This window comes from Buteo buteo, chromosome 10 (genome assembly GCF_964188355.1).
Source record: "Buteo buteo chromosome 10, bButBut1.hap1.1, whole genome shotgun sequence".
NCBI lineage: Eukaryota > Metazoa > Chordata > Aves > Accipitriformes > Accipitridae > Buteo > Buteo buteo.
Window position 1 is genome coordinate 11,338,754 of NC_134180.1, and position 24,971 is coordinate 11,363,724.

General features: G+C 38.2%; 1 protein-coding gene across 6 annotated transcripts in view; it reads right to left on the minus strand.

Moving 5' to 3' along the window:
- The window catches only part of RABGAP1L (RAB GTPase activating protein 1 like), a 262,912-nt gene that overhangs the window by 73,513 nt on the left and 164,428 nt on the right, over positions 1 to 24,971 (minus strand). For 5 of the 6 annotated variants that reach the window (XM_075038616.1, XM_075038614.1, XM_075038615.1 and 2 more), the window contains one exon: positions 13,103 to 13,144. In XM_075038616.1, coding sequence (XP_074894717.1) covers positions 13,103 to 13,144 — 42 coding nt within the window. Of the gene's footprint in view, positions 1 to 315; positions 484 to 13,102; positions 13,145 to 24,971 lie in introns of those variants that run through there. The other variant, XM_075038619.1, reaches the window with a different exon arrangement.

The window sequence follows — 24,971 nt, forward strand, 5'->3', positions numbered from 1 at the left end:
ATTACAGGACTGAGAACAAAAGCATTCATGGCTTTAGGAAAGATTTTTTTTTTAAATGCAGTCCAGGTTGTGAACCTTCAGAGCTAGTTAAGGAGTGGCACCGATCCCCATTAGCAGGACTAGCGTCCAGCGCTCCCAAGCTAACATGAAAAAGAAAGGCTCAGAGCTTAGGAGATGGATTATGAGAAACCGAGAGTGAAAAATAAGCGACCTCTCACGCCTCCCTTCAGTGTCAAGACTCCTGGGGGGGAAGCAGGTTTGGGAGGAAAGATGGCAAATTCGCAATGAATTAATCTGAAGAAAACATGATCTCACCGCAAGCAGTCGAGGCACAAATAGGCGATGCCCCATTCCCAGAAGTTCCAGCACCCGACATGCATACTCATTCACCAGCTTGCTTCTCTCGTCATGCATGTCCTGGGACTTTTTGACAGGTGGTGTGAGCTTGGCAGCTGGGGTTTTGCAAGGTACCCCTTCTTCCATGAGCAGTAAGTAGTAAGTATCCAGAGTGAGAAGAACAGGCTTTGAACCGCAATTTCAAAAAGTGCAAGATTAGGAGAGCCAGCCTCAGATCTTTGAAATGGGCTCAGATGGCTGCCTACAGCAACGCCCGTCGGTCTCTCAGAAAGAGAAAAGCATCTTTGCTAAGAATCAAGGAAAAATATGATCCACTGTGCTAGCTCAGCCAGCGTCCAAAGTAGATTTGTAAAACAAACCAGAGAAAACATGGATCTAAAAATGTACCTAAAAAGCAGGAAAATGGCAGAAAATGAGTGCAGGAAAGCTCAGATGGGAGAAAAGCACCGGAGAGCTTTCAGGGCTCAGTCTCTGTGGATGTGTGTGGAAGCAGACAGCAGCAGCAATAAGAGCAATAAAGCCAGGGCAGTTCTGAAGCTGCAAAGAGAAAAGGATGAGCTCATTGCAATCTCTGATTCGTGACAAGCGTGGCGGCTGCTGCTGCTGCCTCTCGCTGTGAATCAGTAATGAAGGGGTAGGCAAGGAGGGGGCTGGGAGGAAGAGGAGGAGGAGGGGGTGAATGAGCATGCAGAGAGCCTCTCGGGGGAGAATGCCGTAATAAGAAGCCAATAGTGAACGGCTGGACAGCTGAGCTCCCCCTCCCCGTCTGCCTTAAATCAATTCAGCTGTGAGGGGTTTTTGCTGTTGAATCCCAAGCTTACAGTACATGAACTGCATCTTCTAACATTCGATGGTTAGGAGGAAACGGGCCTGCCAGCCGATATAATGACTTTTATTCAATCTGCTTCTGCATAATGCCAATACGGACTCGGTGCAACCCAGAGACGGGCAGGTAGGGCAGGAGACGCTCATCCCTCCCGGATGATGAATGGGAGAGGGGCAAGGACATCGTGATGGGCTGCTGGTGAGGAGAGAGCAGCAGGCAGCTTCTGAGAAGCCATAGCCCATCTTTGCACAGCTTGTGCAGGACTGAATGAAATAATTTAAATAATGATCATTTCCAGCACTGTGTTCTCAGGAGGCATTTCTAAATCTGGAGTCGACAGGCAGAGAGGGAATGATGTCAGCACACACATTTGAATTGATTCTAGAAATTAACTGCCCGTTTTGTAAGGAAAATGCTATGATGTCACACCTTAAATGGCCTCGCATCACTCCTGTGGAGGGAACAGGCTAGGTGCCTCTGCCATCTGGGTAAAGACAGTCTAGTAGGTATTACTTAATTTCGTAGGTCTGTGTTTTAGAAAGTATGTTTTTATGCTGCTTCATTATTGGATCACCTAATTACAAAATGGGCTATGTAACGGAACAATACACATTTCTGATGGGAGCAGACAGTAATAGTCCATATGTATCTAACATACAGAAAGGTGGCAATTTAAAATATTGTGGTTTACATCCACAGACCTCCTCACATTAATGGCAAACACTTCTGCAAATGTATATTTAAGCTCTAAAAATAATTTGTCTAACATGTCAAGAAAAACATATTTAGTTAAAATACTAATGCAAAGTAAAAAACCATAGTATGGGGTTGTTGAATTGAAATAATAAACATGTTCATGAGTAGTTAAAATATGAAAATCATTTTAAGCTACCATGAACAAGCCTAGATAAGTACTGCAAAAAGCAGAGAAAATTAGAAAAAGAAATTAATTGCATTCAGTCTGATATACCACCCATAGTGGACTCCTTTCAAATACAAATAAACTTTCTTGGATGAGATTTTTTTTTTAAAACGGGACATTATTACCAAAAGCAGCCCTATCCACACAGGTCACCTTGGCTCACGGTGACACACGGAGCAGGTCAGAAAACAGTTAAAGCAGAACCAGCAGAAGTCATAGGTCAAAGATGACAGATGACAACGAGGCCTCAACGATTTATCCTCTGGCGATATGGGATTTAAGTCAACTAAAGCACCTGCAAATTTTGTGCAGTATCGCGTAAGCTATTTAATACAGGCGGTCTTCTGAAAGCTGATTTAAGTATCTCAGGTTGTGAAACACTATTTTGCAGAAGAAAATCTTCTGTATGGACTAGCCCACAGAGCAGGGTTCTGAAGAGGTGCAGGCTACAGCATTTCTGCCTAGGCTGAGATTGGGGGTATTTACTGAGGTCCTTTTCAAGAGAAGCCATGACTCTTTCTCCTAAGAAAAAAGAAACCACAACCAACACATATTTAATTCCAGTTTAAGATTATAGTAAAGAATGTAATGGGAACTCTCCTATATTTTCCAAACTCCCCATGCATGCAGTTCCAGAGATTCTGGTTTATTATCTAGTTTGTTATTATGTGTAGAGGTAAACACCACAATGCCAATCAGTTTTCCATCACAGGTTAAATTTTCTGCTTACCAGACTGTATGTTTGTAGGGTGAAAGGGTTTAAAGGAAAGGAAGTAGCTTTTCATATTGTTTTCTTAATTTTTAAAGTGTTTCCACCTAATTTAAACACACGCTGGTAAACGTGATATTCTACAAACATTAGGTTCTATCTTCCACATGCAAATGAAAACATTGCTCAAAACATTAAAAAGGAAGAAATAAGAGCATTACACTGCATGTATTGGGAAGCAAGTTACAGAACTGACTAGAAGCACAGAGGTGAATGGGCAGTCGCTGGTGACTTGTGGGCAAAACAGGCAAGAGGACAGATAATTCAAAGCACTGTCCGTGTAAAAAGCCTTAAATTCTTCCTTGCATAAATCAGACTATAATAAGCTAATAGCTGACTCTCATCCTTATAGAAATGCAGGTTTCGTTCATTTAGGGTAAGGTCTGGGCTTATGAAAAATGGAGTGAAGTGATTATTAAATAAAGTCTTTAATTCTAGAATGTTATAATAGGATCCAATAGTTAGAAACTAAAACCAGATGAATTCAGGTTATAAATATGGTGCAAATTTTTAGGAATGAGGAAAATTAACCACAGGATTAGCTTCCCCAGAGATGTGGTCTACTACCATCATTATGATTTTGACATTAGGCCTAGATTTCTTGTTTAAGAACAAGTCTCTAGAATCCAAAAAATTCCAAAGCTTGACAAAACCCCCCTTAATTATCAGGTGAAATCCAATGCTCCATGTTTTTCACGAAGTCCTTTCACACAGCATAAGAGTGAACCATCATTCAGACTTGCAGTTTAAGACATTTTATGCTCCCTGCCATTCTTAAGTACTTCTACATCCTCATTGAGCACTACATCTTATTTTTATCAGTGTCTGACCAGGAATTGTGACTTTTCCCTCATGTAAACTTCACTACTCCTACCCATGCCATTAGATTACTGTCCTGCATTCTTCAGAAGGGCCTGACTGAAGTCAACTTAAAAGCTAAAAATGGCCCAAAAGGCAGTAACTTGCACACCAAGCAGAATGTCTTAGGATAAATGCATATTACTCGTGCTTTGATTTCCATGTTGTAGACTATCTGGTCTTTAAGTACAGTTAAATTCTGTTTCTGGCCTTCCTATCCATGAAATGCCTGTTTACTCACATGTACTGATGCAGTTCAGATCTGCTCAGACATACACAGCTGAGGTCCACTGAACTCACAAGAAGCAGCTAATGGCAAAATATTCTCTAACAAATAAAACCATATAGAGAAATTATCTATATTTTCTGAATTCTGTAGCAAGATACCAAGGATCTTGATGGGGAGTCCTTTATAAATCTCTGTACTTTAAAATATACCAAATTAGAAGAACATATAGAAGGCTACAGAACATAAAAATATCCATATATGTATACACACACATATGTGTATATAAAAACTGAGAAAATATTTGGGAAAGACTCATGGTATTCCATGAAAAATGACAGGTTTCTATCATTTTATGACAGTCAAAGTGAGAGCTTTGTGCTTCTTGTACTGTTTCCTATGGGGAAAAACGTATGTGCCATCATGACTACTGCAGCTTCTATCTTTAATATTTTGCCAAGAGTGCACAAAGCCTGAACACAAACGCCTTAGTTTTAGGTGTTCATACTGCTTTAGTTCCCAGATAACAGTGTTCTCACTAGCATGTTTAACAAGGCATGACAACTTGCTGTAAAAACTGGCAACCTGCCCACCTTGCATAATTTTAAAATTAGGACCCTATGTGAGGACTACATATTTCTTTCTCCCTCTCTGCATCCCCTGCCTGCCCACATTCTCCCTGTGCGAGCAGCCCAGCCTTCTGTGTCGTCCCTCTGCCCCAGTCCTTCCTGCAAAACCACCAGTCATCTTGTCTCCTATCCTGAGCTTTGTGTTGACAAGAATATCAACTTTTTACGATAATGGGGCACAGTACTGAAAGGTCAGTACTGAGATAAACTAAACATTTTTGTAATTGCTATATCAACTGCTAATTGATCAATGCTGATGTATGATAGCATCTCTCTTTTCTATGTCAACTGTAAAAAAAAAAAAAAAGAATTGGATTGCTTTTAACATTTTAGTGGCAAAAAATTACTGACTTTGAAAAGCTAAATAGACTCTAAAACTGGAAGAACAAAAAAGGAAGTTCTCTTTCAAGTTAATTCCTATAAAAGGATAAGACAAATTCTGCACCAGAACAGCCCTGAAAATCCATATAAATTACATCACGGCCACAATAAGAGCTTCACCTCTTACCTTATCAGAAATTACTTTGTCCTTACTGTTCTTCAGGTCTAATCACAACTGTGTAATCTGTATTTAGTGAAGTTTACATCTTCATCATTATTAGAGAGAACACGATAAAACAATTTATTTTCACAGCAGATTCCATCAGAGATCTGCTCTGAGGTCATGCTGGCTGGCCTATCCTTAAATGGCTTGGAAAAGAGGGTGAATCATGAGGTGACAGTGTTTGCAAAAGCTACTAAATTATTCAGGGTTTTAAAGACAGGGGCTTACAGTAAAGAATTGCAGAAGGACCATAAGAGACTGAATGACTGGGCAATAGTATGGTAAATGAAAGTCAATGTAGATAAATGTAAATTGATGCATATGGGGAATGGTATCAAATTTATATATAAATGATAGACTCTGAGCTGACAATTGCTACTCAGGAATGAATCTTAGAGTCGCTGTGGACAGTTCCATGAAAATATCAGCTCAGTCCACAGCAGAGGTCACCAAAATACTTCAAATGGCAGGAATTAATAGGAAAGGAATAGAGATCTAAACAGAGAATGACATTATTCTACAGTATAACTCCATGATGTGTTTTCATCTTTGATATTATCCATTAGTCTGGTCCTTCCACCTCAAAAAGGAGATAATAGAGACAGAGAATTATTTATAGAGAGAATAAGGCTCATCAGAGGCTTCCAAATGAGCAGACAAAAAATAGACATAAGATTATTAAGCCTGGAAAATAGACAGTTGATGAGGGATATGTAGACTTACAAAATCACGAGTGGTGTGGAGAAAGTGAAGAGCTACCAACTGTCCAAAATGCCTTCCAACACAGGAACCAGGAACCTCGCATGAAACTCATAGGTGACAGGTTCAAAGCTAACAAAATGTTAATTAAGCTGACAAAATCTCTGTAGCTACTAGCTTACACATGTTCAAAAAGTTACTGGACAAACCCATGGAACAACAATCCATACAGAGTTATTAAACATGAGACACCATTACTTTCTCAGAGGGTCTCCAAGACACAAATTGCCAGAGGAAAAAAAAAAGAGTATTATTGCCCTGTTCTTACAGTCTTTCCCATGTATCCACTGTTGGCAACAAGATACTGGGGTAGATAAACCTGTGAGTCTGATCTGGAATGACTACTTGTATGGTTTTATATACTTCAATTACATACTTAAAAATTTCTCCCACAGAATCACAAGATCTGCTAGGTACATAAGACATATACAATATATTTAAATAATAGTAAAAAATTAATTATTAATAAAAAATAATAGCATCAAACAGAACTATATGTAGTGCTGAAAACACCATCTTCAGTTTCCAACATCTAAAAATTACAGAGAATATAATGGGGAGGTGTCGTCAATATATAAATCAGTTTTCATTGCTGCTAAAGAAATGCAGTCCAACAAATTCCATGTCACTTTTTCTGCTTTCAGTCTTCTATTCCTTCAAAGAGAGAACATGTCTCCTCCCTCAAAATTGAATATTTATGGTGAACATTCACCTAGTAGAAATTTAACTGATTTTAGGTGTGAGGAGGAGATCAAATGGGCTAAGTAGTAAGTAGTCAGGACAGGATAGATTTTTAGCATGCAGAAAAATGTAGACATTTAAAAATAGAAAATTGATTATATTAAGGCTAGAAAATCAGTAGTCTGGAAGTTGAATGATTCTTGACATTTTCAGGCACAGATTTCTCCTTCTAAAGAGATAACCACCAAGTCATCAAATAGTGTTTTTTGGGGTAGGAGAAGTGGGTCTGGGAGAGGAATTCTTCAGCCCAGCAAAACCTACAGTTTAAGGACATCCTCAATTTAGGAACTAGAAATATAAAAACAGTGATCTGAGAGCCTCTGAAAAACTGAATTTCTTGTCCTCTGCCTAATGGAGAAGACCTTGAAAACAGAACAGTTGGTTCTGATCTCTAGCACCCAAGAGTTAGGATTCTCTTCTCTATCAGAAGCCTCAGCTCTTATTCTGGTATCAGCTACATAAAGCAGCTATAAAAAAAAAACTGGTATAAAGAACATCTATTTTGCCTTAGATTCTAATGTGGACACTTCTCTTTTATCTTGAAAGAGCCTTTTGAAGACTTAATGCACTTACAGAGTGCACTAAACCAGATCACCTAGAATCAAAACCAGCTTAGGTTGGAAAGGAACCCTGTATCTCACTTCATCCAGCCTCTGGCTTAAAGCAGTGGTGATTTAAAAATCAGTTCAGGCTCCTCAAGCCATTGCAAACGCAAAGTAAGAGCGTTTGTATGCAGAAAGAGAATGAAATAGCTGTTTTATCTCTTGGATACAAAGCCTAAGCCCCGTTACCTACACACTCAGTGCACTTTTCATGTGATACCTCTCAAAAAGTTACAACAGTTGTCACAATTTCATCGCCAACTGAAAGACAATTCACATTTTTTAATTATCTGTGTTGACAATATGTAAGTTCTACCTGAAATAAGTACCTATCCAGTCTTCACTGACATCTTCAGAAGTTTAGCCAGCAAGATTATACAAAATATTAGTATCTTATTTCAGTAAGACATGGAAGAATTTGGTTGCTCAACTGTTCCTCGTATACTGCTTGCTTTCATCTGACTGATAAAGTTTATTTCATTACTTGCTGTTATGACTTGAACCCTTTTGCTTTTTCCTTGTTTGTTTTCTTAAAAGACTACACTGCTTTTTGAACACTAACGCCCCAGGCTAGATAGTGGCAAATGATAATTTCAGAAGCAGGTGATAAAGGGAGGCATAATGTTATTGGGATGTCACACCAGTCACTTCGGTTAACACTGCAAACAACACAGCTCCCTGAAGGAATAGGTATAACTTACTGATGAACAGCAGGATCTAAGGTGCACAAAGATGGATAACTGCTCTGGCTATCTTTGGGTATGTCCACTTCTCATGAGTGTAAGTTTTTGAGCTATGCCTTTAACATAGAACAAAATTTCAGGTCTGATTTTAAAGTTCTGGGTTGGTGGAAGCGGTAATGCAGGAGACAAATGATGGACGAAATCTGAGACAGGTTAGGTCAGATGTCTATCCAAAGAAGACAATGTCTTGAAAGTGAAAAAAGAAAACCTACAATTCACTGTATGTTCATTAAGAAGTGAAATGTAAATGTATAGAGAAGTACAGCATTAATTTTATTCAAAATTTCTGCTCTTACACAAATCCATATCTAAGGTGGTGAAACAGTGTTTGTGGAATCCTCTGGTGAGTCATGAATACTATTTCATACAGACATAAGAGAACAATACAATCATCACAGTTATCAGATAAATTAGATTTTTTAGAAATAATTAAATACAACATTAATACAGAAAACACAGTGTGACCTCTCTTAAAGATCCAGTCATTCACCTCTAAAAAGATTAATACAGAACTGGGGAGATGCAGAAGAGAACTACTAAGATGCTCTAGAGTTCAAGAACACTCAGAATATTGGTTTATTTAGTAGACAATATGAATGGTATCTATAGAGGTGATAAACACTAGCGTGAGTGTCGCTGGAAGGGGACTATTTAAGGTAAAGGATGATGCTGATGTAAGAGCAGAGGAGTGTAAAATGATCAGTAATAAATTTAAACTGGAATAAGGGAAATGGCCTTCCACCACCAATATTGCCGCCGTTACTAGTTTATGAAATGGATGCCATGCCACATCATGGCATAATACAGCAGAGAAGCATTTCTTTTGCCCAGGAGGTCCTTTCCAATCCAGATACAGAATGATCTAAAGATAGTAAATAACCCTCCATATCCAAGGTATTTTGACACTTTTTAGTTTAATCTAGGGAGCCTCTCTATCAACTACTTGAATTAATAGCATCATCTGCTGTCCCTGCCACGATAACTGGTATTCTTCTCCCTAATCTGTTGGGCACAGACTGACAAAAGCATTGAGACTGAAAGGTGGCAACAGAAATAGCCAAGAAATCCAACTGTCTTGTTTGTGTAATACACAGTTATCACGTGATCACATGCAGTGAGGAGTGTAAGAACTCATAAGCACTGTTAGAAATCCTGCTCACATTTGCCTGAGTTCAAGGAATGATATATAAAAGTACTGGTTTTAAGATAATATATGTACTGAAGTAAGTCTCTGTAAGATAATAATGCACTGGCTGGGAAACACAAGCAGTAACAAATACATTATTGTTTCTCACTATTTTCTACCCATTTCAATTTGACTATTATACATATTCCTGATCAAAACTATGACTTTCCTCTGGTATTAAGCAACATGTTTTTAACGGTCACCCAGACGAAAGCTCAACAACCTAAGTGTTGACCTTAAGTGTTGTTATGAATCACACTCTATGAGTAGATGAACCCTCAAAAAGAAAGTCTGGACATGGACCTACTTTCAAACCCCATGGTTCATTCTCACATTTCCAGTTACTGTGTACTCCTCCGTGCCTTTTCAGTAGTTAGCAACTGCAACAGTAGTTAATCTAGAGCCTGATTTCTTCACAATCACATACTCTATACTTGCCTCAGTTTGCTAATTCTAAAATAAAGCATGCATTTAGCTGTTTTTGCTAAGGTAGCAAGATCAGAAACAGAAGATTAAGGAAATAAGTACTGAAATACTAAATATGAAAGAAAGCTTATTATTGATTTTTTTTCTTAGCATATGTGAAGATTTTAATGTTTACTTTGTAATTTCCAACAATGAAACTAACTAGTTAATGACAAAAGGGATCAGAAAGTATGCTGGCACTAGCATGGTACATTTCCCTCTGTCATTCTCAATTAATGGTCTTAACTGGGAATTTCAAAATGCAACTATCAATGCTGTTTGTTGAGTTGTCCTAAACCACAGTTTTCTACACTGCCTTTTTCAACACTAAGGTTCTTTTCACACCCCAGCACTTCACTATATTTTCTGCTGCTCAGAAAAATGAAAGGTGACAGATTTGATTTTCTATCAGCTTGGCTTACTAAATGTTAATTCAGGTGCAGTCTCTACATGACGTAACTAAATGATTAATGTCAAATTGTAAAATAGTGCCACCAGCTGGAGGGCCTGACAGATGAGCATACTGGGGAGTACACGAAAAGCACTGACATGCGTTAGAAAGCATAACATTTGGATGTAACAGAAAAAAAGACTGTGCTTTTCCTTTGATAAGAAATCAGATTAATGCCCTATTACAAATTACAGCCTTCATAGCTAAAGAGCTTTAATCCTATAGCTGTTCATTGCTACAAATGTACTCAGAATGTGGGAGAAGGAAAGGGAAAGGATTCCCCTCATGTCTTAAATAGATGTTTATTTTCCAAAGATTACTGCATCAAGATGTCTCGGGTAATTGGTCATAGAAGTAGTACTGTCATTTCAAAACTAACAAGCATTCACTTTGAATACTAGCAGCTGGTTGTTAACAGTGAGAAACTGCATTGAGTAAATGGGAGTTCAAGATAAAAGCTTCTATTCTCTTGCTATTTAATGAGGGATTGTGAGGCCCACACTTCACAAGGAAGTGAGGAAAATGGCATTTGCACAGTAAAGACTCTGATATTCCACTGATGAAAGATTCCCTCGTCTAAATTAAAAATAATCCAGAAGATTGCGGATGACAGAATTATCACACTGTTTTAACAAAGAACAAATCCTTAGGAGTTGTTTTCGTTCTCTTCGGAATCAGAAAGAAACAAGAGCTTAGAAACACACAGTTTTTTAAGTGGTTATTCTGCAGCATGCACATTCAGTTTCTGTAACTTAAAAAGACTGGTACGCTAAACCACTTTGTTTCTAATGATTAGGAGAGATTATGAACACATTTGAATAGAAAATAATTACTTCAGGTCTCAGAGTACAAAATTATTTTCTTCCCTAACAGAACAGCAATTCCTGCTGAAAGCAAATCGTATGCTAATTCAATTGTATATAATCACCAGCTCCATCTTGGTTTCTGACTTAGAATCTTATCTTACTTACCTGTATTTCCTTTGTACTTGTTTTTGGCTGCAATATAGAAATACTTTCTCAGGATAACACCTCCCTTACCATTTAGACCTATTACTCCCAGAACAGGCAGATACAGCACATTGCATATATATATATACATATATATAAAGAAGAACTGCTATAAGCAGAATTAAGACAGAATTAAGCTGTAGAGTTGGTTTTAAACTTAGAAAATAGTTATAAGACAACTGACAAAATACTTTCTTGCATTTTACTCTTCTGGAACAGCCAAAGAGAAATGTTCAATTGGATAAACAGCATGTTGTGGAATATATAAAAAATGAAAAGACTGAGCACTTTCTGTTAAAAGAAATTAGGTTAATCATTCAACCCCCCAAAATTCCTTATTTGCAGTACAACAGCCATGAGTTAAGGATTTTGGTCCTTTCCAACCCTATCACATTTTCTAAACAGTTGTTCTGCTACTAACCTCAGTTAAACCATTCCCACTAGCAGCAGCAGCAGCAGGAATTATAAGGAAAACAGACCACGGGGTGTATACCCGTGGTCTCAAAGCCATATTTCGTGTGTTGAACAAAGTTCTCCTTTCTTGAAAACCCTGCCAGTCATTTTCAGCTCAGTGCAAGTACTCCCTTTCTTTCTTCTTCTTCAGTTTAAAGATCAATAAGCTGGTATCTCTATCTCTTTCCAGAACCTGTTCCTACTACTACGGCAGCAGACCTGTCGGGTGTCGCTTGGATGCTTGTTTTAACTTGTTTTACTATCTATCGTGCCATAACCTACTAGATTTCCTCCCTTTATCCATACTAGCCTTAAAACCCAGAAAATTAACAAGCCCCCATAGTTGCAAATAAAATATAAAACAGGAAGGAAAGAACACAGAACTCCCTCCTCCCTTTATACAAATTTAGATTTGTGTAGGAGCACTTCCCTGGAAATGTACATTAAACAAATTTCCTGTTTATAGGTGACTTCATTTGATACATATACTCATGTAGAGAGTCACAACACCATTTGACACATTAACTGTGTTAGTATAAAACACAAGTTATTTTGGACATTTCCTTACCATAATGCTACATACTATCTCATACCTACACTGCAGTACTTGACCCAAGTTACTCGACCTCAAGTGAAAATACATGTGTTTTGAAATTTCCAATTGCTCTGTTCACAGCAGCAGCATATATAGGTTCCTGGTATGGAGCACTTTTGCTATAGGACTTTGTGCCGCAGAAGTTGAATCTCCGAGAACTACTCTTCACTGAGTAACTCCAACTTGTACCTGTTTGCCCTTTCTAGGTAAATGACAAGGAAAATACACTGGAGGACTAGCAACAGCCAAATGATATGAGTCTGTGTCCATGTTATGGGGTTGTTGTGTTAGGAGTGACAGGCTGTTCTACCCTGAGCTTTAGCCTAAATTATTTTATGGGAATATCATTTGAATTAAAAGATGGCATTACAAATCCCATACCATGTGCCTGCACGTGGACTGGATTTGAACTAGTGCCAACTTGTGAAGGGCAATGTAAGTTAGCTCTGAGCTATCTCACTGGCATCAAAAGGGCCAATGCTTTACCTAGAGGTTTACTTGTTTGTTTGTTCAGGTAAATTCTGTGTCCAAGCCAAAGGTAGAAGTTCCCCATATTATAAAAGACTTCCATTCCTCTTTTGACATTACAAATATATCTGATACCAAATAATACTCAATCACATCATGCTTCTTGAATAGTTATATGAAAGAACCCAGTCACAAAATAAATATGCTGTGAAATGAATCAGAATTGTTTTCTTAATAGTATACACACGAGACATTTAAATCCTTAGACTGTAGTCCTTGTTCCAGGAACTTTATGACACGATTAAGTTTAATAAAAACAGAACTACCATAAGTACAATTTTGAAGACATCTCTACCCAAATGGATATTTCTCCTCTGTTCCCTCCTCCAGAAGTCCCACTATTATTGTTCCCTTAGACAGGACACATTAAGCTAAGAAAATATTCCACACAGTTTAATAAAATAAAAACAAAAAACCCCCTTCTAATCAACAACTTACCTTTAAGAGAGCCAAGGCTACATGGAAGATTATGTTCATACCCTGAAAACAATAAGAAAAAGACTTCAGTCAGTCCCAGCATACAGGTCTCTCTTCCCTATTACTTATCATTACGTAGCATTGCAACTAGATGCTGCAAATCTCTAGGGAATGCTTCCCTTGTCCCTGCTACCCTTCAAAGTTCATCATTAAAGCCCCAAGGCACAGTTTCCAAACTCCCAGCTGGGGAAGATGACGACTCTTTGGAGCTTTTGGAATCTCACTGTTCAATTCGTCAGCTGCTACAGATGTGACAAGATATCCCTCCATCGTTTCAATAGCTGTCAATGCTGGTTTTCTTGAACAGTGCAGAAGACTGTAACAAGCAGGGCATCAAGAAAATATAATAAATATTCTAGTTGATAGGAATTTTGCCAAGTAACTGAGTTTAGCTATGATTAATCATGTACAATCTTTCATGCTCAAACTGCAAAAAAAACAAAATAAAACACCCCCCCAAGAACAAAATACATCTTTTTTCTGTTATCAGCCAAAAGTCAAAGCTATTTCATAGGTAAGCAAATTGAAGTCTGTATCGAATAGCCTGCTTTCTGGTTTGCAAAAGCTGGAAATACAAGCGTACAAAAATTCATTCAGTGAATAATACAATGACAATGTCTGATTATTTAAAAATCAAAGAAAGTAAAAACTACTCCATTGACTGACTATAGAGGGATGAAAAAGGCTACATTTCCACTTATGTTTTATATAAAAATATGCAACACCACTCCTCTGCTTTTATTCAACTTCTTTTTATTTTGACAACCAAGACCTTAAGATTTTGCTGAGGGAAGGGGAACAGATACCCCGAATGAGGCTGCTTTGGAGCAGCCTAACTGAAACTACTCTTGGGGTCCTGCCTGGAAAACTGGCCAGGGGCAGCTCAGGGCAGAGAACACAAGATGACAGCCTTGCTGGCAGGGCACACATTGCCTCTGCTGATGGAAGAGACTCTCCTGCCTGTAGCCTACATATCTTGATTATTTAAAATTATAAATAGCTATGTATTAATCTAAATATGAAAAATACCATATGCAATTCTCATTTGCTGTACTATGTACTGTGTGTTCAGAATGTTTTCCTAGATTCTGTTTTACAAATCTGCTTGCCTGCTTGTTTAATGGCATGATAAATCTTTTCTTACAAAGTCTTTTAGAGCTGATATCTAAAAACGTCTCAACAGATTTGCACGCAAGTAATACTGTCACTGCAATACATACTGCTGTTGGATAACAACAGGACTTTTTATAAAGGAGCCTTCCCCATGAAATTTCTGCGTCTGCAACTATTTTTCCAAGCTTCTTCCTGAAAGCCTGAGACCATATTTCTATAAAAAATTAGCTTTTATAAAAATCTGAAGAGACTTTTCAGAGACATTCTTGAGAAGAAATTGCATTTTTTTACATGGATAGTATGGTGCCTTGAAGGGATTGTACCATTAATGAGTCTTGGAAATGCTTCAACATTAGACATAGTGAATATTGCAACACTGTGAATTATTTTGCAATTCGATGCATAATCATTATGATCACAAACTGACGTTTTCCACTAGAGGTCACAATTGTAGCAGGACTGAACCTTGCTTCATGAATAGGAAACCCTTCTTCCAATGGGATAACAGGTATTTCAAGTACAACAGGTATTTTGCTTTTTATTCTTCTTTTTAATAGAAAAAATGTCTGGCTGTGAATTTCAGTCATGACACTGATAGTACTAGAGTACCAGCAGCAGTAAAATAAGCTCACAGTTCTCCCAGTTTTATTCCAAATATCAATCTGAAGTCACCAGTTCATTCCATACAGTCATGACATTAACAATTTTTATTTCCTAACAGAGAGCATTTGATACGAACATCCAATCTATAAATGAGAGGCGTAACTACAAGCCATCACAAACATCATGTTTTCTTCTTAACTGATAGATCAGGTTTTGCTATTTTCTGAGTAGGAGTATTATGTCTAATTGTTAGATTACTAAGGAATTAGTGTCCTGTGTATTTTCTGGCACTACCAAAAAAAATCAAAAAAAACCCCAAAAAACCCCGAAGAAAACCAAACCAGTTTTCATTTATTTTCTAAATAATTTCTTTTTGATCTGCCTGAAACTCACACTCTTCCTGAATTCAAACTCACCAAATTCTCTCCTGGTATTCCTGTAATATGATCACTCTTCACATGGATAGCAAATGCAGCAGAAATAGGTTTCCTCCTGCCTTGAGAATCCCCAGCTCTTTATCTAGCCCCACTGGGCAAGGGGCAGCTCACAGACTCCCTCACGTTACTTGAGATAACCTCTTCAATGCACAAGCACCTTAAAATCAGAACACCAAAGGGACTTAAAACCTTCATATACAGCTGTCCTGAGCGGCACTCCACTACTCTTGGCAACAGAAAACAGTGTGCACCTTCCTTTTTCCTCAAAGGGAGAGGTAACTCCAAAATCAAGGCAATATTTTAGACCTGAGGCATCGACTGCTGCAGTTTCATGCTGACCAGCTTGGATGTGCTGGACCTGAAGGACTAATATACCCCTTGACAGCTGAATGAACTGGAGATGGCATCTGGCAATCTACAGTAAGGCTTCTACTCATGTTTGGATTTACAACAAGATGCTTTAGATTTCAAATGTGGTGCCTTACCCACCCACTTTAACAACACATTTTATAACCACTGATCCACGTACTTGAGTTATTTTTTCCTAATGCCTGCAAGACTATTCTGACATAGCCAAGTTTAATGATTATGATTATGAAAAAGAAGGCCTAGCTCATTTTTCCACAATCTCTTATTTGAAATCCTACTTCATTTACCACACACTGATTTATAAGATTCAGTTTAAACTTCTCCATCTATTTTAGAAGAAGGACCAAAAATACCAATGTGCATCAGACATATAAATCATTGCTAGCAATATCCCTCCAGCAATTTTATAATGGAAACATGAAAGTACATACAAATCATCCACAGGGGGGAAGAGAATGGAGTCCATCTTAAATAAGCTTTGGATAATTACTTTTTAAAACCAAAGGTCATATGTTTAACTAGGCATTTGGAAATAAATGCTTTAATATCATGTAGATCTCGTCTTAATATTTAAAAAATTTGCAAATGTGAAAGTTGTTCATAATTACCTAAACACTTGGGGTTTTTAATATACAACAGTCAAAAGTAAAAACATATACACTTACTAAACAAGAACTGTTATACGAGCACAGGAACAATTAGGGGTGTATCACTTCTCAATTATGCGGCCACTCTCTTGTTTTACAGCCTGCAAGGCTTTGCTGCTAGTGAGTAAATGAAGGAGGAGTTTGCAGCCTGCACAGCTCACAGACCTTAAGCCCACAGGCAAAGATCCCAGAAATGAGGCATGTGGATATCCTCCTCCAACGAGCTTTTAACTAGCCTTTTGCAGAAGGCCAACAGTTTCTATGAGAGCCTGGCTTATCTGCCTAGTTAAGCATTTGCACAGTTTCTTCTTTCTTCCAACAGGTGTTATTTAAGAACCCTCAAGCTTCTGCAAAGGTCTAGAACATTTTAAAAGATCTCCTTAAGCTCAGGAGTTTTGGAGAAGGAACAAGCCCATCTCAAAGCAGACAGCTCTTGACTATTCTGCAGTCAAGATGGTAGGATAAGGGTCAGGAAAGGGAAAATGTTAGAGTTTGTGCCATCTTATGGCCTCCTTACAGCTCCTGCTGACTGCCACGCTGACTGTTCTCCGTTTTACAAAGACTTCCATAGACAGCACTTACTCAAGAAGAGCGAGCATAGTTTTGCAGAAGAACCCTTCGTACCTACTGGGATGATAGTGCTGGGATGAACACTCACCATCTAGTGATTGCGTTTCATAGAAACATCTGCTTATTTGAATTATATGCCAAAAGACCGTGATTTCTGACAGAGATTGTGGGTGACATTCTCATGGGCAAAACAATGAAACTGTATCTCATGAGACTGTAAAACCAAAACACTTCAAATGATGCATGTGCACGGAAATTAAGACTGGCTTAAAATAAATGGAAATCTTGTTATGTTAACTCTCTTTTAGCAAGAGATTTTCACAGTTCCTTAACTCCCTCTGAAGCCAAGATTCCTTCTGCAGATAGAAGCCCTCTTTGAGAAGTCCTCGCTTTGAGTCCCTCTGCACTCTGAAACAAGATGACTTTTGAAAAGGCCTGAAAAGAAGATTGGGAACAAAGAACACAGAAAGGTAAAGATCCGATTTTGTAGGATCCAGTTTGTATCCAGTGAGATCTCTGTGACAGAAAGGATGCTCAAGGCATCTTCTTCCTTTCTACCCAGCAACCAGAAAAAAGGAAATGAAGGGGGCAAAGCTCAACAGCCAAGTGTGGAGATGAAGAAAGAGTTAAGCCAAACAATTTAATCATGTATCATCTGGACAACATTTGCATGTTGATGACTTTGGAAATTATCTCCTGTTTTAAAGCTTCTCTTCAGAAGACAGTAGCCTTGGGAGAAGGTAGGCTATATTAAATACTAGCATCTCTCCCTCTCCAACACAGACCACCTGACAGACCTTCCTCTGGTTACATGGCAATACCCTCTGCATCATTTTCACAAAGAAAAGGAAATGAATCTCTTAAAAAAAAAATAAAAATGGAAAATTCATTTTTTTAATCAATGTCCTTATCTGTGGTTTTGTTCCTAGAGATGCATGACATGTAGGAGGAAATAGTGAAGATACTGATAAAATATTCTCTAAAGTTCAGCACCAGGTAAAGAAGATACATGTGAAAGTCAACTGAGCACCTCCTTAAGGTTGGAGAAGTCTCAAGCCTCACATGACATGCCTTCAGGAGAACCAGTTAACCTGTTCCAGCTTTATAATAACTGAATTTTCCTTTTTTCAAAGAGACATTACCTATTCAACTGAAGTTATTTTGACATTGTTTTGTAATTCGAAAGTGTTTCATAATTATGTGTTCAGTTGCACACTCTTTCAAAGGAGCTACAGAGGGTAATTGGGGTTACAAACTCTGCAGGAGAATTAAAATTCTATTTATGTTTTGGATTGCTTCCAGCAAAACATTTGGTTGGCAACTCTAGTATGTTGAGAACACAAAATAAACTTTAGGAATGTCACAAACGTATTTATTTTGCTGACAACATAAATACATGGTCTGAAGCTCAAATTTCTCTTTGTAAGTACGTAGACTTGGAGCATGCTCTGCAGGGATATGCATGTTAATTAACATCTTTCACTCAGATATAGTTTGTATAGCTTGTACATTTTTTCTAGTTCAATGACAAGACAACTAAAGGAAAGAAAGGTTAACTCTTATTCAAATACGGCACAACATAATATAGCAAGCTTTGTATAAGGAACAGATACAGCTATCTTACTAAACAGTTACATTAGAGAGAAAAAAAAAAAGAAAAACCAAGTTGCATAGAGACCTTACTGCTAATGTATGAGGTATAGTCGACTTCTTAGACTGGACTTCCCCCAGTGACTCCATATACATTGCCTGCTACAGTAACTCACACCAGGAAATGCTATAACACAAGAAAGAGGAAAAGAAGATACAGAAATCTCCATCCTGATACTATGATACTGTGAATAATACACAAACCCAATTAAAACCAGTTGACTGAATTATTAGATAAGCAGGTACAAGGGAGATGGTAAAAATGGCACCGTGGGATTCAGTATTTACTGTGCCACTTTTCTGTATTTTTGTCCTGGTTTCAGCTGGGATAGAGTTAACTGTCTTCCTAGTAGCTGGTACGGTGCTATGTTTTGAGTTCAGTATGAGAAGAATGTTGATAACACTGATGTTTTCAGTTGTTGCTCAGTAGTGTTTAGTCTAAAGTCAAGGATTTTTCAGCTTCTCATGCCCAGCCAGCAAGAAAGCTGGAGGGGCACAAGAAGTTGGCACAGGACACAGCCAGGGCACCTGACCCAAACTGGCCAACAGGGTATTCCATACCATGGGACGTCACGTCTAATTTAGGAACTGGGGAGGGGGGGAGGGGGGAATTGCCGCTCGGGGACTAGCTGGGTGTCAATCGGCAGGTGGTGAGCAATTGCCCTGCGTATCATTTGTACATTCCAATCCTTTTATTACTACTGTTGTCATTTTATTAGTGTTACCATTATCATTATTAGTTTCTTCTTTTCTGTTCTATTAAACTGTTCTTGTCTCAACCCACGGATTTTGCTTCTTTTCCCGATTTTCTCCCCCATCCCACTGGGTGGGGGGGAGGCGAGTGAGCAGCTGCGTGGTGTTTAGTTGCTGGCTGGGGTTAAACCACGACAATTTTGCAGCATGAAAAGGCACACGATAAATACCACCAGGCAACCATGAACCTGTATTAGTATGATTTTGCATGAAAATTTGTTTGGTTGCTTTTAACAGAAATGAATGGGATTTAGGAGTGCTAGTGAACATTTACATGTTTGGGGTGATTTTCACATAATTTGCTGCTGAGATGTTGCTATGGATGAATGAAGGGAAAGAGTGCTATGAGATTAGCACTTTTTTCTCTCCAGCTTCTGTGACTGTTTTCAAAGGATAAAAATCACAGCCACAGAACTTTAAGTCATTTCCACATATCAAATTGCTCTTTGACGTTGGGTATTTCTGCAGTGGCATGTTCCTAATTCACAGGCAGCTGGTTATGGGCTGGCAGCATGCTTTCTCCATTTGCTTGACCAAGCTATACACTAACATTACTTTTCTGGTTTTCAGTGATTTCAATTACAGGGCTTTTAGACATTCCTCTCCCTCTTTCCAAACCTGATTAATATGGGGACAAAGAAAGGGGCTTAGGCCCTTCAGTGATACACACTAGGCATCACGGGCCTTATCACATACATATAATGAGGACAAAAAAAGAGGCCTCGTATCTCTGTAGATAAGACAGGTCCTCCAGCTCTCGTATGGAAACAGGGGAGCAGGAATCTTCCAGACCCCAATTTTCTTGAGGAGACAAGATGAGGGGTTCAGAACATCTCTTGACAGAGAGCTGTGCCTCCTTCCCCTCTACACGTGGTCACATAACACACAGAAAAATGCATGTCCATGTTAAACCAATGCCCTGCTTCCCTGCACTCCATCTGATCTCCTTCCCAGTATTCATTCTTCGTCTTGTCCTTTTTTCTGCCACAACACAGTCCTGGCCCTTGCCTTTCTATACCCTGATATTCATCTTCCCTTTACAACAATCACTCGAATGCAAAGTTCACATTGATTTTACATACTTAGAAAATTCAGTACAGCCTCAGATTCCAAGCATGAAGTAATGGTAAGTGGTTTGGCACAGGCAGACTGCGCTACACTCTTTTTTAAAAACAGTCCCCAAATTAGCTTAGCTTCCTGGATTTGTTCATGGAATATCACCCTCCCATTTGTGATACTTTCCTTCAGTTATTTCTGAAGCGTTTTTGAGGACTGCCAAGACTGCTTAGAATATGCTGCTATTCAAATACAGCAGATGGCACTGCTGTTAAGTAAGCATTATGGAAATTTACTGTATTCCTAGAAAAATCAACCAAGTGAACATCAACTTGTAAGTGGCTAAAATATTTCAGTCGCAATGGGGAAAGTAATTCAGAGACATACTGTGACATGACATTCGATGTCTCTTCCCTCTAAGGCACAAACTAGGTCATTCAAATAGGTCCCTCATCTTTGGTAACTTCTCACCTGTATCTTAGAACATTTTCTGAAACAGAAGCAGCCTCAACATTTTAGGGCTGCAACATTTATCAACATCGTCAAAAAGGTACCTTCTGTTCACATAAGTTATCTTGAATTGCAGATTGTTGTGAAACTGTTTTTTCTTTGCTCATGCTGAGCGTTTATCACCAGCCTTTTTATTTTTGGGATAAACAAGCTGCAGCTATGAATGGAAGATACATAAATTATGGATGCTCACAGGAACAGCTGGACAACACAGTGTAAAGGGTTATGTTAAACTCTGTGGCTCCCCAAGAACCTCTTAGATGTACTCTATTAAAATACTCTTCTCCTCAGTCCAAGCTTGAATTATTATAAATTCTGTGTAGCTTTAGAAGTGAATAGAACATTTTGTGTTCCCCTGTCGCTGTGGCAATACAGAACACAGTATTACAAACATCCAATATTTCTGCTGTTGATTGAAATTTTATATCCAAACACCTAATACCTCTTATGACCTTCACTTTGAAAAGAACTTAAAATTCTTTTTCATTATAATCTGAATGTTTTAAACACATACATAACAAAAGCTTTAAAAAGTTCCTCCAGCAAACACACAATCAAATACTACATCCTTTTTTCTTTCTTTTTAATTTCTGTTCTAGTACCGAAAAGAAACCACAGTAGAATACAGCTGTAGTCATCAGATAAATTACGTTAAAATTACTTTTAATGCGGATTTAAATAACTCAGCTAAATACACAGAAGCAAAACACCCAGGGCCAGAGAACCTGAGCTAACTCCATTGCCGACCTCAAGTGTTTGCAACAAAAAAGACTATGACGACTGACATGTCAGCAGATGCTTGAATGTAGCAAACCAGCATTACCATTGGACATGTATGTTCAAATTCTAGTCTTCCATCTGGAGTCTGAGAGACAACCTATTCTCTTTCTTCTTAAATTAATTAAAAGCTAGTTATAGCAGTCTCAGAAATAAATCCTTTCCAGTCTCTTTATATGAAACAGCAGTGGCTGATAAAGACTTCAGAAAGGAGACTTAGCTCTCTAGCAGGCATGATGCAAGGAGCAATGGATAGGAGGAAAGACAGAGTCTAAATGCCAAAATCTAATCACCTATATTCATAAGCAGGAAAACAAACACCCCCCCCCCAGCCGCTTCCAACTCACATATATGACACTGACTTTACTTTTGTAAACAGTACTGAAATAATGCAGGCACTTTCAGCACAGATCTATCCATACTTTGAATTTAAGCCTAGCTTTTAATATGCTGTTACTAAAAGAGATTTTATTTCTAGCAAGCCCAGTCTGCTGTTTGCCAAGATTTATTAAAAGACTCATAACTGGAAGGGTTAACAAATGTAGACAACGTGTCAACAACAGGTAATTCCAAAAAGTTCAAATTTTCTTCCCCTATAGATCTACAGAAGATAAACAACTGTACACAATCTTTTATTTAATTCACATTTCATCCGAGTGCAGATGTACAGAGGAAGTGGGCTTGTTCCTGACTCAATTCCTGAGGAAGTTTAATAAATTAAAATGTTAATCTGTTCTTTCTCAACTCTGTTGAAGGCATCACAGAAGTATCTGACAGTGACAGATAAAAAATAGCAGGCTATTATGGTATCTACTACTCAGTTAGTACTAACACGCAGAGATGACTGGTCTTATCGTCTGAGTGATACCATACGGTGTAGTGTTTCCTGGCACATCCATTCTTCAGCAAGACACACATCAGACAGAAATCAAATCTGCAGCGCCAATAGTTATAATTCTTCTAAGACTTTCATTATTTCATTATGAAGCAGTGCTCCCAGGAACCATATCTACACAACATGGTGCCACATTTTTACTGTCAGTAGGTGCTCATTTACTAGCACCAAGTCATTCCTGTTTTAAAAGATTTTTAAAAACACCCATCAGTGTTCATTATCACAGATTGTTTCTCAAAACTGACTATAAAAGTTGTTTTATACAAAGTTCTGAAAGCAATAGTTGATAAATAAAGGCCAAAGAATGACGGCATCTAGCTTTCAATTCCCACCTCTTCCACTATGCTGCTGTGTGGTACTGTAAAAGGTAGTTTCACTTCTTTGTTATTAGCTATATTAGAAAACATTAAATTATTTCATATTCAAAATTGTTAGATGATCAGTTGCATCCCTTTCTATTCAGTCTTGATTATAGAACGGCAGCTTAGTAGTCAAACCATTAATTTTTATAACAAGACTATGTAATTACTGACAATAAAATATACAAATATCTGTACCAGCCCAGAAAAGGCAGCATGTAGTAGGGTTTTTTACATACTCCTTAAAAGGAGACAAGCACAATCCTTAAGTATTTTATATCCCCAAGAACTGCACCCCAAAATAGCCAGATTTATTTAAAACAGAGGTTATCAATAGTGTCTCAAAATTCAAGGTTACTAATGGAATGACAGCTCGAGCTCTGAACCTCCTTTACTTTTGACAGTACTGTATGTATCACAACCAGTTAAAGTATTTTCTTTTTTAAGCAGAAAAAATCATGAAAATTTAAAAAATGCTTATAAATTGTCTGCAACTGGTTTGGGTATTTTCTCTTCTAAATGCCTAATTAAGGTCACTTATTTAGTGCTTTTAAAACACATTATTTGCATTTTAAATGGCAAAATTATGTTAAATGTCAACTCTTTGATATTCTATAGCATAACCCAGGTGCAATTGTTGCACTGTGGACAGCTTTATCTAAGCAACACGTGCTTTACCTAGATGAGTCGCTATTTCTGAGCATGACTTTAAATAAATAATTTAAAATGGAACAAAAAGAGACAACAAAACAGAGCAGGCTCACAAAGTGTTCAATAACATAATGTCATATTGCTCGATAAGACTGACAAGTCCAAATACAACTCTGAATTTCATCAACAAAGTTGTTCTTCAATGTAAACAGAAAGAGCAAAAGGGGAAGAGACAAATGAAGCAGTTGAAACAGGCAGCTAAAAGGAATGTTGTAGAAAGACTTTCAGCTGATGCTGACATGTTAAAACTTATCTGCCTAGCCAGGCTCAAAAACATGCAGCTTGCTGCAATCCCATGAAAACTTTCAACTGGATCAATAGGTTCGTGTTTTTATTACAGGCAGTCAAGCCTTATAATATGTACCATGGCACTGTGGAGTACCTGCCCGCAAGCCCAAAATTTTCTGTAAGCTTCTGTCATAGGAAAGACAAAGAATTCCAAAATATTTCATTTCTAGATGAGGATGGATGACAGATTCTGTCCCAGAGTTATTGAGGCAATATTCTAAGGCCACTGGAAATCTAGGTAATTTGGGGGTTGAATCACATCCTCAACAGCATGGAGACAATTTAAAAAAAAAAAAAAAAAAAAAAAAAAGTCCTAGGAAGACAACAGGATAAAAGAACTCAATCACTTAGAGGCCATGGCAAGTCCCAAATTTGTATAAATTTAAATAAAATTGTTCTTTCTATCAAGTCATATTTAATGTGAGAATGATGAAAAGATGTCAACTGTAATGGCACTCACTTTGATGGGGTTTTAAAAATTTCTCCATAAAACTTAATTCCCATCATAAATTTAGCTACTTTTTCATACGATATGCTCCTGCCCAGGAGGTCCATTCCTCAGCTTGTGCTACTGTTCCACCATGCATGCAAGGGAAGGAAATGTGCCTCTCCGGTTAGCTGTGAAACGACAGGATTTCCAACAGGTATTTTTCCTCTCTGGATTGAGAGTTAAAGAATATCTGTAAGGACCAATTTCACTCTTCCAGCCTGTGATGGGTTGACCCTGGCTGGACGCCAGGTGCCCACCAAAGCCGTTCTATCACTCCCCCATCCTCAACTGGACAGGGGAGAGAAAAATATAACAAAAACTTGCAGGTCAAGATAAGGACAGGAGAGATCATTCACTAATTACCGTCACGGGCAAAACAGACTCAGCTTAGGGAAAATTAGCTCAATTTATTACAAATCAACCAGAGTAAGGTAATGAGAAATAAAACGAAATCTCAGAACACCTTCCCTCCACCCCTCCCTTCTTCCCGGGCACAACTTCACTCCCAGATTTCTCCACCAAGCCCCCCCAGCGGCACAGGGGGACAGGGATGGGGTTTACGGTCATCACACGTTATTTTCTGCCGCTTCACCTCCTCAGGG